This window comes from Synchytrium microbalum, assembly GCF_006535985.1.
Source record: "Synchytrium microbalum strain JEL517 chromosome Unknown SmJEL517_scf0034, whole genome shotgun sequence".
Taxonomy (NCBI): domain Eukaryota; kingdom Fungi; phylum Chytridiomycota; class Chytridiomycetes; order Synchytriales; family Synchytriaceae; genus Synchytrium; species Synchytrium microbalum.
Window position 1 is genome coordinate 130,041 of NW_022158383.1, and position 17,021 is coordinate 147,061.

The following is a 17,021-nucleotide window of genomic DNA, read 5'->3' on the forward strand; positions in this document are numbered from 1 at the left end:
TAATCACACAAACCTCAACACACAATTTTATAAGAAACGTCAAAGAAGCATTTTTCTAACGACATATTTTCTACAAAACGTAGTACCCGGAGTGTCCTCAATGCACGAATCCCTCGACCTAGACGAAACGACCAAAACACTCCGATCCGCATACACGCTCACACAAATGCTGCATCGAGGCTTCACGACCGTGCGAGACTGTGCAGGAGCAAACAAGGCTCTTGCGGACGCTATATCTCAGGGCCTCGTTACGGGGCCGAGGTTGATACAATGTGGTAAAGCGTTATCACAGACCGGAGGACACGGAGACCAGCGCTCGTCAAAGGCAGATAATTTGACAAAGGGGTGTATATGTGCTCATGATAATCCTAGTATCGCACGGGTTTGTGATGGTGTGCCAGAGTGTTTGAAGGCTGCTAGGGATGAGTTGCGGCGTGGAGGTATGTGATGTGACATTTCTTTGTTGGTCGTGGTCGCAAGCCAACAGCAACACAACACTGACTGATTTCAACTCGCTGATAGCTGATTTTATCAAAGTGATGGCTGGCGGTGGTGTAATGAGCTTGACGGACCCATTACTGGGCACCCAATTCACAAGAGAGGAATTAGAAGCGATATGTACTGTTGCTCTGAATCACGGTACTTATGTGACTGCGGTAAGTTGTTTCTCGCTCTCTATCTTCCACCAAAAAAAAAACGAGCATGGACGACTTCTTGATAGCACGCATACACACCCAAAGCAATACAACAAGCAATACGAGCTGGAGTGAAATGCATAGAGCATGGGAACCTTATGGATGTCGAAACCGCTACGCTCATGAGACAGTATGGAGTCACCCTCGTACCGACACTGGTTACATACAATGCTCTGAAATTCGGGAAACTGGATCCGGAGGTTCGGGTTAAGAATGATATGGTGTTGGAGAATGGGATGGCGTCGCTGAAATTGGCTCATGATGCTGGGGTCATGATGTGGTATAACAAATATGGTTCTTGTTTTTGCTTGAACATGTTCCCCGTGTCAGGCATTGATATCAACTTTTCATTCACACAACATAGTTTCGGAACAGACTTACTCTCAGGAATGCACGTCTTCCAATCCCAAGAATTCACAATCCGGTCAACAGTCCTATCAGCAGTAGCCATCTTGCAATCAGCTACAATCAATGCCGCGAAACTCTGTCGTTTGGAAGGCAAAACTGGTGTCATCAAGATAGGAGCTTTTGCAGACTTGATTGTGGTAGAAAGAAATCCACTGATGGATATCACGATCCTTGATGACGGGATCAAAAATGTGAAGGTGGTGATTAAGGAAGGTAGAATATGTAAAAATCTGTTGAATGATGCTCAGCTATAATAATAAAAGCATTTTCGAATTGAAACTGTTTGTTTAAAGTTCATAGCTTCAACTTTGCACCGGAAATGGCTTCAACCTATTATTTACCAAAACATGCAGTAAAAGCTATTACAATTTATGCGCACGTTGACGTATCAAAACCCCAATCTTCTCAGCAGCATCAACCTCCCTTGCAGTAGCACCACTAGCAACCGCACCTCCCTTGTGTGCATTCAACTGAGCAGCAATATGTCCAGTTCCCAACGCAGCAAGAGCAGCAACAATGGCCAGCTCAGTCTCCTTAACACCAAACCTGCTGGCATCACTCGCACAACTACCGTAACAAACAGATAATACGAAATGCTCCAAGTCTTTATGTAGTTTTGGCATGGATTCACGTTGAGGTTTTTCCGCAGTTGGGTATATAGTGTTGAAGTATTTGTTTCCATTGTCTGTGAATTTTTTTGCGTTGCCGGGAGCAGTCCAGTCTCGACGGGATGGCATCTTGTCAAGCGCGTCGACTATCGAGTAGTCCAGTTCCTAGTTTCAGAGATTGTGTAAGCCTCACATGTGGCGATCATGTAATCGAGCATTTTCTTACTCGAATTTGCTTTCTAACTTCAGTCAAAGCATTGATCCTAATCCGCATAGAGAAATCATACGTTCAGTCCAAGAATGTTGGCCAAAGGTCAAACACAAAACCACACACACTCACACTAATGGCAGTCCCAGCAGTGGCACCAACTTGAAGATCACTTCTCTAACATTATCAGCTGCCGATACAGCTTGAGGTTTGCCAGCACTAAGTGCGACCTTGACGAATTCTAAATATAAATAATGTCAGACCGTTTGTAGCAGTAAAAGACGCAAGAAATCGACTCATATAGCTGCGATCACTGATATTTACCCCGTGCGGTTATACCAGCCTCGACGGGTTGATTGCTAGCTGTATATGCCGCTATTAACAACAACGACCCGAATTCAAGATAGTAGATTGACTCCACAGAGCCCAGAAGCGAGTCATTAAATTGCGTAGACATGCTAGTTACTAGAACCCCAGCTTTCCGTGAGCGACCGTGTAATTATATTTCGAGCTTTCGTGTGTTTTGCTTGCAGTTACACTGAACGTGAATTACCATTCTGCCATCACAAACAACCGTGGAATCCAGGTGCAATCATGTCTAATAAGCTACCAGAGAACACAATCAAGGAACTCTTGTCGGAATTCAAGGCGCTATCACGTGAAGCATCCGCTGTTTGTTTGACTCTAGCATTCACCACGTCAGGACAACATGTCGCCGCTGGACAGATAGCTGGACAGTATATTAAAGAGGTTTATGAATCACAAGGAAAGGAAAAGGCTGTATATGCGCTATCCAAGATTCGGGAAGCTCAGTTCAAGGTACTGTGGTTCGAGCATCACATTTTGTGGACGACCTTGCACCTCACATCTATGTCTAACTAGCATCACTACCTTTTTAGGTACTAGGACTAGTCGGAATCCCAATACTCTCAAACGGAATGTCGGAAGTAAACCTCGCAGTCAAGGAAATCAACCCAGAAATCCTCGAGGAAGCCAACAAGCTGCCACAGCGACGTGAGCTCAAGCCAAACACCATTCAAGGATATTTGGATCGTGGTGCAAAATACTTTGAGTTGATTTACCCAAAGAACGCTTTCTACCATGGTGGGTTGTGCTTTGAGGAACGAATGACGATGTGACAATGACAATGTGTTGACACTTCTTTACTTCTTTGCGTTTTCGCAGCTGATTTGTTCAGAGAGGGATTCAAGCACTCACATCCTGATTTTGGAACTTTTGTTGAGGTATTGCTGCTTTATGACCAGCAGGTCAAAGTTTTAAAGTCCATCAAAGTTTCCAACTCATCACTACCAACGTCACAGAAAATGTTATACGGAATCTGTGTCAGCGACATGACATACCTCAACGCCCAAGAATCCGAGCTAGGAATCATCACCACCTTGTCATCATTCGGACTACAGCAAGTAGTTCAAAACCAGTTAAACCCACATCGGTCCTCTGCAAAGGAATTAAAGATACCCCAGGTGCAAGTGGATTCCGCAGAGGCTATTGCTGCAAGAGCACGTGGATTCCTCGTAAATGCCAAGTTGTAAACGAGAGAGGAGGAAACACGCAAGAGGTCAAATGTTTGTTGTATGAGACTTATTAGTATATTCAAGAAAAAATGAACGAATTCAAAATTACGTACGAAAAATATGAAGCTTATGGCCAGCAGAAGCTCTTTACGTCTAACTACATGCTATTCTTGGTCCAACACCTTCAAAACACACAGCAGCGCTATTTTGACTTATTTGCGCTGTCAGCACTGTTAAAACAACGACCACATGTTGAATCCGTATGGAGAAGGCACAGCTGTTGCTGAGGGTCCTTCAGAGTGAGTTGCCACGCCTGGGTGGACTGTAAAGTTGGAAGCGCACCATCTTTCACGTTTTTGGCCCACTAGCTAACTGCCGGAGGGTGAAAACGCAGTAGTCAATACACGGTGATCAATAAACAGTCGTGTAATCTTTTTGGAGATTATAGATCTACATGCAGGCTATGACGGCTATTACCACTAGCATCATTGCTGGCTGTTGAGGATGCCTAGAAATGATTTGTCTGAAATTTGCCTCACCGATCATGAGCAAACATAGGGTATGTTGTATGCACAAAATTCTTCTTGTTTCTACTCAGAAGGTGAGGGCGATTAAGATTGCTTTTGAGCATCATAATTGGCTTGGGCGCAGTAAAATTGTTTTTTACTCTACCAGGTCCTCCTGGTTGTTGATGAAGTAGATTACAGTCTTGTACAAAAACAGCAGCATCACGAATGCTTGCGCAGACATTAGGTTTCAAGGATCTACCCTCTCGGAATGTTTTTTGAAAGACAAACACTTACAGATCAGATCGAAGCAGCAGATTCGGAGAAATCACACTTGCCAGTACTCCACTCGTATCAACCAGCGCGTTTTGGTGCATTCTTATACGCAATGTCGGATCCAGTATACTTCGAAGGTGCTTGGTCCATCCTTTCCTCCTTTGGGCTGGCTCTCACCTTGCTATCCGGGTTTGTCTGGTCTATGTTTGGTGTTCAAGGCCGAATCATGGCTGTTCCTATGGTGGTTTCCGCTGCTGGCTCCGTCGCCAACGGTCTTTGCTTCTTTATCTATTATGCAACGTGGCCCATCTCCACTTCCTCCAGAATCACGGCGTCTGTCGTTGCCGACTCCTGCTGGTATTTGCAGGAAGGCGGCTTGTCTCAATATTCTTATCAGATCCTGATCAAAGTAGGGCATTGGATCGTCGCGAGTGTCGTACAGTTTTGGTGTTAAATTTCTCACAAATCACACTGCTTAGATTTTGTCTGGCGAGAAAAAGACCCGCTACTTCAGTATCTATTGGGGCTTCTTTGCGGTGGGAGCCATTATTCGCCTTACCATTATTATCCTTCGTGCTATGATTCTGTACGGAAACGACAATAATGGCAACCCCGATGTTCTTGCCTACTGGACAATAACTGTAAATTACCTCCACATTGGATACTTCTTAGCAATTGTGGTAATGGTTTGGTAACAGCGTCCGAGTCATTTCTTTTCAGTGAGACTAATATACGGACCACCTCTGTAGGCGCTTGAGACCACCAACTCAGTATTCCTTCTCGATAAGCTCGGTGGAACAACGGGTGTGAAACTGAACTCTGCCTTTCTCGCACAATTTTACAAGTCCGCTGAACTACGACTGGCTTGTCTCGTCTTTCTCGGTATTGCGAGAGCTTCCACCTTCCTGTTCTACTTTAAGGCACAAGGGGCGCAGTCATCAAACGTAGGCTCGCAAATGGATCGATTCGTAGCAACTATGGAATGCTTCTATCCAGCCATCATGATTGTCGACTATCTGTTGGGAAAATCTTTACCACATGCAAAAAATGTGTCCAGCCAGCGTGGCAGCACTGCTACTCGAGCAGTCAAAGTGTTGAAGACCATCAAGTCCATCGATGGGGAGGGCACCGAATCGGAAGTTTGACATGGTGACGTTTAAAATTGAATTGTTTGAAATTGTTTATATCTTCAAAGGACTGCTGGTGAAACGCTGGTGAAATTATGTATCAACGACAAGAAAAAAAAATTATGCTTTCTCCAATATATTTAACAACATATTTCAATGTGTCTTGTGAACTACTCTGTTCTCTTGGACTGTTTTGACTTTTCCGGTCACGATCTAGGTTTTGAGTTTGCACGATGAGTTAATGGCGTGATTGAGTGAGTCGAATATTTTCCAACCTCAAAGAAACTGCGCGTGCAAGTCCCAGCCATCACCAAGTTTCAGTCGACATCTCGAGGCGACATAAACTCGTTGCTTTACTTGATAAGCATAATATTCCGTTCCATCCGGTTGTAAACCCTCCACAATCTTCCCAATAAACCCCAGATTTCCGTGCCCATCAAGTATTAGGTTCGGATATGATGGTGGTCGTTGCATTGCGGCGGCCATGACTGCGTTGCCAGACAAAATATGCAGTTCCCCGCCAGTGAAGTACTCCATGTAATAGTACATCCGTTTTAGGCATTGCTGCTTTGCTATAATCATACTTAAGGTTGCCTCCGTCAACTTCGGGCGAGTTCTAAACGAGTGGTGTTCAAATTCTTGTAGATTTGGTAGCACTAGCGGTAGACTGTCATAGTTGATTTCAATCTTCTCGCTTCCGTAGACACTCAGCGTGGTTATAGATTTCAAGGGCAGTATTCTATCGAGTAGCTGGCAAGCTCGCAAGTCCTTCTCGTTTATTTGCAAGTTTCTCAAAACTGTAAAGTCTTGGATAAGGATGGCTTTGGTAAAAAGACTAAACATATCCGAATCCCTAGCGTTCAGTATTGTCAAGGTACGGAAATTCTTCAGCACCAAGGCTTCAAGCGCTGTTTTGGAAATCTCGAATCAGCTACGTGTATCGGCAAGACAGAGAAATACATAGTTACCTGGGATGTCCTGAATGGCGGCGACATTAAGCTCGAGCGTTTCTAGCTTACAACCTTCCAGAGACTTCAAAAATCCCGACGGCAACCCACTACCTGCGACAGTTACGTTTATAATAGTGGTGAATGCTCCAAGTGCTGCACAAGAGTTGATGGTGTGCGGTTGAGGGCTCGAGATAGAGATAGTGCGAAGCGAATCTTTACTGCCCTTCAATAGACCGTTCCATATAGCATCATCTACGCTATCGTGCGTTTTGAATGTCCGCAGCTTCCAGCCTGCCATTGCCTCTTTTAAGCCAACAGTAATTCCGGCAGCTTCAATCACAAGAGTGCGAATATTTGGATGTGATAATACGGCATACGACCAGTCATGGTGCGAAAAGTCCCAAGATCCTTCGAGTGGCATCATATACAGTGACCCTATAGTTAATTCGACAAGTGTCGACGGCGCACTATGAAGTATGTGGAGATTATTTCCAAGACTTAGACTTTGAAGATTGGAGCATGCTAATACTAGGCTATTTTCAAAAAACTGGCGATGAAAGAAATGATCAATCATAGTTGGGTAATGTTGGGTGTCGAGCTCTTTTACCGCCTTTAGTGGATGTTGCTCGTACATGCCTTTCGGGCAAATTCCTTTGAGCATCCAGCTAAAAGACTTGAAGAAGCACTCCTCGTAAGGCGCAAGTCTCCTGTATAATTTACGAACAGCTGCAGCATTCCAGTCCTTGCAAACCAGGGCAGCAGACATCAAAGTTTTCCAGTCTCGGTCGCTTTCGTGAGAATAGGCAAATACCAAGTCCAGTATGGGATATGGTAGGTCTAGCATGTTTTAGTGCGACTTTCCAAGAGAGATGAGCGGATTAGGTGCTTGAATCTAGTAAAAGTTGCATTGATTACTATTTGAAGCACAAGCAAAGTGGTGAATGGACGAAAAGGAGTAGCAAAGGCTCCAACCAAAATATATACAGTGCGTGGCCACATGTGGATCGTCTATCATCTTCTCATACAACACCAACATACAAGTTTCCCCACGAAAAAGCATAAGGCGAACCCATACCTTGGCAAGATACAAACGTTCTCAGAGTGAACCGAAGGCTTGAAAGTGCTTATGTCAACCGTATAGCTTCCCTGACTGTTGCGCTTGATGTTTTGTTGTGGGTTGTAGAACTCACTATTGCTGATGTAAGCAACTCGCCGTCAACGCAACTTTATAGAGCCTCTGACACGAGGATCAGAAGCTTTCAATCATAGTATCACAGCTCTCTGATATCTGGGAACGTCAAAGAGTATATTATTTTCAAGATATGCCAATTTTGGCGCAAACATCATTCACGCGGTTGGGAAGGGGCTAATATGACACTATCTGGTACTATAAATAGGTGTGTTCATTAGTGCAAGAGATAGGGGTCTTCATTTGAGCATCCTGGAGCCAAAAACAACAAAGTTGTGCAGGTGAGATTTTCAAGTCTCATTTCGTCGACAAGAGGTGCAGTATTCGGCAATGATGTAAAGTTGAATGACTTAAACTGACATAGAAAGTGTGGTTTCATTATTGAGAGCTAACCGATCGCATAACGGAAACCGAACCAAAATTGGTGTTGAACATGTTATTGTTATTTGAAGTTGACGCGTAGTGAACCTGACTTGATTCTCCCGACTTTTGAGAAGAGTCAGCCTATGTACATTCAGCCTGTGTATCTTGAGACGTCGGGGAAAAAAAACTTGACTGCACCAAAGATGGAGGGCATAACAGTATTCATCACGCTCTTTATATCATTGCTCGTGATAAGTCACGCTAAGGATATCCCTCATACCCCTTACAAGACACTACCGAATAGTCTCGATGTCAAAGCAAACTCATTGGTATCATCAGCGCAGATACTCAATATTGAACATCATGCTCTCATCAAGAGAGACGATACTCCATCTCAATCATCTCAAATGGGTAGATTCTCAGTAGATGAATCACTGAAAAGGTGTTGGGCCTATGCAACGAACTCGTCTTCTAAGGTTACAATTTTTAAAACCCAGTTACCCAGTTTAATTGATGATGGCCATTCAAATCAGGTTTGAAAGCCGTCATTGTAAACACATAGCAATCTTACGCATCTCAGTGCCGGGATAAATTGGTTGCAGCTCAGGACGCTTCATGGCCTTCCGCTGCAATTGATTGGCAGGAACAATGTCTTCATTTTGAAAACGGTTTTCTTGGACACAGATTGGCTGCTGTTTTATAGACATACCTGACATATAACTTGGTTCCGCAATGACAAAATCCAGCGGGACATTGACAACATCCACCACATTTGGCACATATGTCAACCTTGACAGCAGCACATTCAGATCCAGCTCCAGCTATGCATTGGCATGTTCCTGGAGCACATTTGCGCCTGTTGCCTATCTTGGGAGTTAAATCACAATAGATGTCCTTCCACACATGCAGGGAGAAAGGCATGACGAGCTGTTTGGTAGGCGAGATTAATGTGTTACAAGTGAGTTTTGACGTATTTGGTTTATTAAATTCTTCTGTGGTGTTTAAATTCTGCATACCGACATCCTTCGCTTTAAGTTCCAGATACAAGAGCACGGATGGCTACATACGAAGCTGATATCACCGATGGCATATAGAAGAGTAACTTGGGACAAACTATTGGATGAAATGAATTGTGATTAATGTGTAGATATAATGGATTGATAGGACATGTTGAGCGGCACTAAACTTAAAACTTAGAGCACTCTTGTCACTCTCAACATTCGTAACATACTGAGACCCAAACATCTTAGTAATAGCACTTCACAAACAAACGATCCGGAGGCAGGTCAGCATTGATTCTGGAAATTATGTTGATTTGCTCAGCGTCTGGAGCAAGGTAGCCCATGTTGTCTTTTGTTTGGGTCGTGGAGCTTTTTTAAACCCGACAGGCAAATAAGGAACTGAGAGTATATACGATTGACCAAATGGAGACAATTCGTTTCTGTGGTGTAAGCTCCGAACTGCTATTTTGGTGTGGATTCATGAAAATCCCTACAGCACATAATCAAGCACAGGAACATTAGTTAACGCACCCACTGGCAAATTAGAATCACCAGAGCTCACTGGTTGGTCACTAGCTTTTGCCGTAAAGTCAGAACCTGCAGTGTGAAGGGCAGAACCTGAGGCCCCAAGGGGTGTGATATGATACTTACTAGTATATTCAAAAAATAAACAAGCACAATGTAATTTACATCGAATATGCAGCAGAAGCTCCCTCCGATTCTAACTATGTGCTCTTCTTGACACTATAAAACAACGACACAACCGAGTCAACCCATCTAACAAACATCCCACGTACAATCCACACAACACCACCTCCAAAATACACAGCAGCACTGCGTTTACTTTGAACCAGTTCTACACATACAGTCTCATCATCACCTTGATTCTCTGCAGCGACCTTCAAGCTAAACATCGTTCGTCCAATCTCACGTTTCAGCATCATTGGGAATCGTTCACGACGAGCTTGCACGTATCGATCACCACGACCTGGCAGGTATGCATAAGCGTTGAATAGTCGGATGGAGAAGAAGGAGAACCGGGCAAGTAGAGTCCATCCAAACGAGGTTTGTGGGATTTTGAGAGCATCGGCTAGTTTTTTAGATATGAGCACTCGTGACATTGCGGCACTAGAGGGGATATTTCGTTAGAATAACGGCTGTGTGAAACACTAAACCCGATGCGTCTTACGAGTACTCGATGGGAATATTTGAAGGTGGCCTCTCACTAACAGCCTTCAACACGCCATTTGATAACCTCGATCCATCATCGTCGGGCCTGAAATACAGTCTTAAATAATCTCGTAATATGGCTGTGCTAGTTTCAAATCCTTGGTTACATGGATTGCACTCGTCATCTACACCCATATAGTATCCAACCAGCCTCCACAAATGCGTATAGGCTTCCCGTTCCTTTACTGTTAGGTGTATACCAAAATACGTCAGACCTGTGATGACAGTACATTGGAATCCTAGTATTGTGCCTATTTGGTCTGTTTGATTTATAGCTAGTTCATGAGATAGCAGTTTTGACGACTTTGACTTGTTGGCTGTGGCTCTAGCTTGTCGTAGCCTGACTGCAGAGTGGAGAAACCTGACTCGTAGAATTGATTCCCAGCCAGAAGAACCAGGTTTAAGTGATCCTGGTAGCATTACTTCATTCACCATCTGAGCAGTCTCGAGCAAGCGTCTGTAGATCTTTGTTGGGTTTGCCAGGTATCCCTATTACATGAATGAGAGTTGTAACATATGCGATCTGTTTCAACATGTGTGTGATCCAGCATGACAACCACATACAGTACGAATCAGCACCCGGTTGATGCGTGGGTTGGAAAATCCCCCAGCCAGAGTACCAAAGAGTAGTATGATTTGAATAGCAGGAGCATGCCTGTATAGTATACAAGTGGTATGTGTCAGCATACGGTGGTATACACAGTTGCCACATCATCACAATCAGCACACAGAATACAGATCAAACAGGCAAAAGTACCTCCAGAATGTCAGCTGTCCCAACTCAAGCAATTCGTGATCGACCCACTCAGGAACTTGATTCACAGAATCCCAAAACAGTTTAGCAGCCTCAGATGTTGGACCATTGGCGAGCAAATCACCAACGATATCGTCAGGAGGAGATGCATTAGGATATGAATTCAATACGTTATCAGCAAGATTGTCACCGATAGTCAACCAATCGTTAAGAAGAAGTGGGTTTGGATGATTGTGATTTGTTCCTAGCGATTTAGCTAGATCTTCTAACGGAAACCAGTCCTCGACGACATCGGTAGTAGCCATTCTATATACGGATTTGAATATAAGCGCGCCAATACACGTTATTAGCGCTTGTTGGTTGCGATAAGTTCTCTCTCCGACTTCACAAAAAATTCGTTTGCGAGTCAACAACGAAAGACCTGACAGCTACTTATAACAATGTCCTTTTACTGGAGAGAAGTAGGCATGACGTACGTACCCTGTGGATGCTATGCTATTGCTATATCATGTATACATCCATACTCATCCAACACTCTCATTAGCTACTTGCAATATGCAAACATCACAGCAAGAGCCCTTCGCTCAGTGCTAAAAGATGAATTCAAAGTCCAGGCTCTCAAGAGAGAAGAACAGTACTTGAAGATGGCTAAATGGACGGCCGGAAAGCAGGGTGAAAACGTATGTGGACAACGATGACTTGGACATTTGATGATGATGGTGGATGTGTGAAGGACATTCCTACCACTGCATCATCCAGGACAGTGCATCTAAATACAAGCTAACGCACTCTTACTTTAGAAACTATTGATTCCTGAAATCGAAAAGTAGATTATATCGCGAGAAATTTTGTCAATTGTTTTGACAAACCACCACAAAACAATATAGTATTGATACTCTTACCCAAGAAGCCAAGCAAATGGTTTTGAATGACGTGCCATTCCGATGCAAAAGTGTGGATACTTCAGGACGAACATCATTACATTGCCTAAATTCTTGAACATGAGCCACATTCGAATCCAACATGGGCTTAAAGTGTCGAGATGCCGATGGCCTGATACAGAATGTCGATATTCATGAATGGCTCTGCAGGAAGCCTTCTGATAGGTCGAGCGAAGACGATCACCAAACGTCACAATGGTTGACGATGACCGCATCTTAATAAACGTTCATCGGCAGTCGCTATCAGAGACGAGCTGGAATACAGTATGAAAACGAGGGCTTGGAACCAATGGAGGAAAAAAACAGTTGTTGCATTCCAGTATGGTCACGCAGTCTGTTGTCTTTGACGTGTCTATGTTCCCCTAGACTCTGCGACGCGCTATAATATCAGGAATACCACACATCTCGAAATTAGCAGATGTTCACTTACAAATCTTCGGCAATTCTTGCGACTAGGTGATTTACTTCTTTCGTCTTTCAACTTTCTTGCATCCCTCCACTCGTGCTGTATGTGCCTGAGAGCACCAGAAATCAGACGTCCATGCTTCCAGCCTGCAAATTTTATAGATTGAATCCAATCTTCACCATATGGCACTCGTTATTAATCCCCGAAATCCACTGATCGCTCACAGATTTTTGCTAGTTTTAGAACACAGCTAGACTGCCCACCATGACGTCTGGACTAAACGATGGAACTCTTGAGAAATATTTCAGAGCTAATGTGGAACGTAAAATCTATGTGTAAGAGTGTCTTTTAGTCGTTCTTCAAACATGGATCAACCTAATTATTCCTCTTTGTCGCTATATGTTAGCAAACCACCAGACCCAGAAGACTTCGAACTCACTCCAGCAACACGATTATTGGAAACGCGTCGTCAAATGATGGAGGTTGAAGCCGGATTGGTTCAACAAAAACAGGAACACGCTACCAAAATGGCTGCTCTATTGGTTCACAAGGAGGAATTGAGGAGGAGAGAGGCTCAATTGAAGGAATCATTAGTTAAATTTGAAAAGTTCATCAAGGTAGAAACCCATTCGTCCGCAAAGTGGTGTTGCGTTTTTTGTCTTCCATGTTGACCGACTTTGATGTAGGAATCCGATCAAAAACGAATACGAGCACTGAAAAAATCACTTGATGAGAGAGGTACTCGACATGCGAAAGAGGTTGAAATATCTCAATTGAAGGAATCGGTTGCAACGTTAACTACCAAGAGAGGTCGTCAAGCTAAAGCTGTGGAGACAAGTGAGATAGTTACATGGATGCCCTCCGAGAAACGATTCACGATTTGTTTTGCTTACTGAATTCCGTTTAGATGTGACATATCAACGATATCTTGAAAGTGTTCAAGAAGCCTTTCCCGAATTTGGAGAAGTCAGAGACATTATTGTTCGTTTCGACACACTTATGGCCACAAATACGGAATTAGCTGAACGTGCTCATGCAGCTCAAGAAGATTCTGAAAAGGAGCGTGCTGCTTTTGCTAAATCTTGCGAGGTATAGATTTCAAAATGCAGTGGTGTTTTCGAAAAGCAGATTTGTTTAATGCTGAACTTATTTGGGGGTTTTTTTTTTCTTTAGACAAGAAACAATACAATGCTAAGTTGCAACAACGAAATCGCCAAACTACAAGCAAGATTCGAAGATGCTCAGAGAAAGACTGCAAGGTGGCAAGCTGAACTAGATCATGCAATGAGAGGAGCAACTGAGAAATCTCTTGTGTTGGGTCAAGTGAAATTGTAAGTTCCTCTCGGACAACAAAAAACATCGAATTTTATCGAACAATCAACCAGTTGCTTGACTTCTCTCTCTGCTATGTAGGGCAACATCAAACCTTTTCAATCTCGTCAGACAGCACCTCAATGGCCGATTAAATGGAACATCCGACACTCTAATCCAAATGGATCGAATTGGACAGTTCATACTCGACTTGTCACAAATAACACAGGATGCTCAGTCGCTCGTACTCTCTGCTTCGGTTGGAGGTGCTGCTTCTGCTTCTGTGCTGCCTGTTACTGCTTCCAAGGAAAAGAGCTGATTCAAAGTCGTTTAATCTAAGTGTATCGAGTTTCTCCTTTGGGAATACAACAATAATGAAAAAAAATTCTACCTCAATATGATGTGATTATTTCCACATCTTTGTCATGAATGTCTTGTGTGTGCGAAAAGACCACACACATTAGCATCTCCTCACACTCTCATCTCTCGAAGGACGACTGTGACTGCTACCAAGTAGAGCCTACGCCATCGCTTTCTCCAACCTATGTGCTCCTGAAACGTGACGGTCAATTAAGACATTGCCACTCCTCCTATCTGACAAAGAAACACAGTTTCTGGTATCTTCTCAGCTCTCACGGTCTCTAATGATTGGTGGACAACGCCATACTTGCTGTCAATTTAAATCATTCAAAAAGAGGTGTACGTGGAACGATCATCCTCTGTAATTGTAACATACAGACAGAGTATGCATCCTTCATCAAATGCATCGTTTTGTTTGTGGGATGAACAATCTGGCTTGTCTTGAGATAATCCCCCAAGTCTCGTCATTGAAGGATTGGCGGCCATATACCGACGAATCGCAATTGATGTACTCGAGGATCAAACATTTGTTGAAGGCACAAATGCATCTTGCTTCCAATGACTATCGCTTTTGTTTGTCGCCGAATAGTCGAACACTCGCATGCCTCCTGGAATGATGCTTCACTATCAGGTATTGCTGGCTCCGCATACGGGGATGCTTCAAACTCTACTATGATTGCGGCTGTCTTGGTTGACGACAAGGAATTGATGAGGAGAGACGCTCAATAAAAACATGCTCTTGTTACATTGCAGAAGCTTGTCAAGGCTTTGATAGCTTATTTGCTTCATTGAGTATCTTTCTTTGTCGGTGTTACTAACCAGCTTTTCAGTATAGGAATTCAGTCAGAAAAGAATAAAGTGTTGACCAACTTAGTCTCCCTACTTAAGGCAACATCAAACTTCTTCATTGTCACCAGGAAACGATGGATTTGTTTGATACTCTAGCCGAAATGGATTTGACTTTTTACAATTCAGATTAGATTTGTCACCAACTGCAATGTTTCAATTGCTGGTACTTTGTGCTGTGATTACAGGTGCTGGCTTCTGCTTCGGTTTTGCCCGTTGCTGCTTCGTGGAGAAGAGTTGATCAAAGTGTCTATCTCAACTACGTCTACTTAGTAGTGTCGCTTTAAAATACAACAATCGCAAAAAGAGCTCCAAACTGAAAGCGCGCCCAATGAGAGCCGATGAGTTCACGATATCCCAAATCGTTGTTATGAGGAGAAGAAATCAAATACACTGTATTGTTTTTGTTCGAATTTTTACTGAGTTTGTGTTAACTAGCACTGTAACTAGTACTATAGCAGCTGAAGTTCGCTCTGTGCAGAAAAAATTACAACACCACTGTCCTCCCATGTCCTCTATAAGCGCTGCCCTCAACTAGCCTGACACGCCTCATTATAATACCACCCTCCCTTGCCCGGATACTCGTCCGTCGCATCAGCAGGCTCACTGACAGTCGGTGTACCAGGATGCGGCCATTTCGCGAACGATGGCTTGAGTATCGTCATTCTCGTCTCGTTGTGTCTGACAACACCTGTGTTGAAATCGGATATGCGTGCGAATTCCGATATTATGGTGATCCGCTGTTTTGCGGTTAGGCCCGGGAGGTGCACGACGAGGTCGCCGGGCTTGTACCAGGGTGGGACCGAGTTGAAGTCTCGTAACTAGCGGGAAAAATGGGATTGATCAAGCGAATGCATGGATGGCCCAACACTCCAAATACGTGACGTTGGTTTTACTCACAGCGGTATATTTTACATGACAATGCAGCGTTGTCTTTGTTGTTCCGGAAAGCTCTGATCTCTTTTCTCGCCACACGAGTGACGATGATGGGTTTGCGAGTGTTAGCATCATTAGTGCTTGGTCCTTCCATGGGACGTTGGTACCGCATAGCTTGAAGTACCCATTGTAATATGTCTGTTTGAGGAGGGAGAAAAAAATTAGAGATGAGTTAATTGTTATGAGAACACTGTGTGAAGCTTCGTACGTTGGGATTGTTGTCATCTAGAAGTTTTCCGTATTCGTCTCTTGGACAGAGACCTAAAAGAGATAAAACCAATGGTCATTATGGTAGTATTTGATAACACCAGCTCTGCAAGCGCACACCTGTCTGCTGGTTTTCAAGTACGAAATTCCACTGCTCTCTGAAGAAATTCCTCGACCACCTATTACAATAAAGAAGCGATCAAAACGCATGTAAAGGTGTGTGCACTAGAGCCTCAAGCATCCAAACCCCGCGCTGTTTCCCACACCCACCTCGTATTCCTCACAAAGAAAATGCCATTATTGATAGCATACAAATCCCTCGGCGGCTTGCCCGCTGAACTGAGTATCAAATCATAACGCGCATCCAAATGCTCCTCCAACGGTTTCGAATGATTCAAGAAAAACGCATCGGAATCCATCCACATGACCCATTGCGGGCGATTCACACTGCGATCCTCCATTGTCAAGATCATTGCTAGAATCTTGAGATACTCTATAAAGTGGTATGATTAGTTTCCCGAATGTACTTGAACAGCACTGCCTTCCAAGACGACATACTCGGATCGACTCCAGGAAAGGTATGGATGAGAGGATATGTCGTTGCGTCCACCACACGGTGTCTAGAATGCCAGTGGATGAGATTCCGTTGTTTCCTTGTGCCAAGCCCAACACAATAGTTCTCACCCCCATCGACTTGCGTACGCCTCTCGGGAATGCCACGTCCACTTCCTGAGCTGTGCCTGTTCATCATTGTCTCCAACAAAATATAGCGACACGATCGTGACATTTGACGGATTCGAGTCACCATACTGCTGAATCCTAAAAACCCAAAAAACATGTGTTTGTTGCAATTGCACAGCAGGATCGATGCACCCCAAACCAACCAAAATAAAATCACATACCTCGAATCCACAGTCTGATTAGGCCGACAGACATAATAAGTCACTGGGACAGGCATTGGATCGACCGTAGTCTTGTTTAGCGTCAGATACAGAATAATGCCATTCACGGATGTGATTGCAACCAGCACTGGGAGCAGGAGAAGCACAATCTTGGATATAAGATGGTTTTTGTGGTGTGTGGGAATGTCTCCTGGAGCTTCCGTGGTCTTCATCTTGCTATATACGGTTAAGAGGCATTCGTGTCGTTGACAAAGTTTAAAAC

The 17,021-nt window shown here is 43.8% G+C and overlaps 4 protein-coding genes across 4 annotated transcripts; 2 read left to right on the forward strand and 2 right to left on the reverse strand.

The window, feature by feature from the left end:
* Window positions 1–9,591: 9,591 nt before the first annotated feature.
* SmJEL517_g04702 (uncharacterized protein) lies at window positions 9,592–11,155 on the reverse strand (the record flags this gene model as incomplete). The annotated part of the gene is made up of 4 exons (XM_031170630.1): window positions 9,592–9,994; window positions 10,056–10,585; window positions 10,661–10,751; window positions 10,854–11,155. The coding sequence occupies 4 exons, from the start codon at window positions 11,153–11,155 to the stop codon at window positions 9,592–9,594; spliced, it is 1,326 nt and encodes a 441-aa protein (XP_031023393.1).
* A 135-nt stretch (window positions 11,156–11,290) lies between these two features.
* SmJEL517_g04703 (uncharacterized protein) lies at window positions 11,291–11,680 on the forward strand (the record flags this gene model as incomplete). The annotated part of the gene is made up of 3 exons (XM_031170631.1): window positions 11,291–11,322; window positions 11,395–11,530; window positions 11,651–11,680. The coding sequence occupies 3 exons, from the start codon at window positions 11,291–11,293 to the stop codon at window positions 11,678–11,680; spliced, it is 198 nt and encodes a 65-aa protein (XP_031023394.1).
* A 781-nt stretch (window positions 11,681–12,461) lies between these two features.
* SmJEL517_g04704 (uncharacterized protein) lies at window positions 12,462–13,827 on the forward strand (the record flags this gene model as incomplete). Its single annotated transcript, XM_031170632.1, has 6 exons — window positions 12,462–12,532; window positions 12,604–12,814; window positions 12,884–13,034; window positions 13,105–13,286; window positions 13,371–13,528; window positions 13,611–13,827. The coding sequence occupies 6 exons, from the start codon at window positions 12,462–12,464 to the stop codon at window positions 13,825–13,827; spliced, it is 990 nt and encodes a 329-aa protein (XP_031023387.1).
* Window positions 13,828–15,244: 1,417 nt separating this feature from the next.
* Window positions 15,245–16,971, reverse strand: SmJEL517_g04705 (uncharacterized protein; the record flags this gene model as incomplete). Its single annotated transcript, XM_031170633.1, has 8 exons — window positions 15,245–15,535; window positions 15,615–15,788; window positions 15,859–15,911; window positions 15,978–16,036; window positions 16,128–16,350; window positions 16,416–16,477; window positions 16,542–16,676; window positions 16,760–16,971. 8 exons carry the CDS (start codon window positions 16,969–16,971, stop codon window positions 15,245–15,247), a joined length of 1,209 nt encoding a protein of 402 aa, XP_031023388.1.
* Window positions 16,972–17,021: the final 50 nt, after the last annotated feature.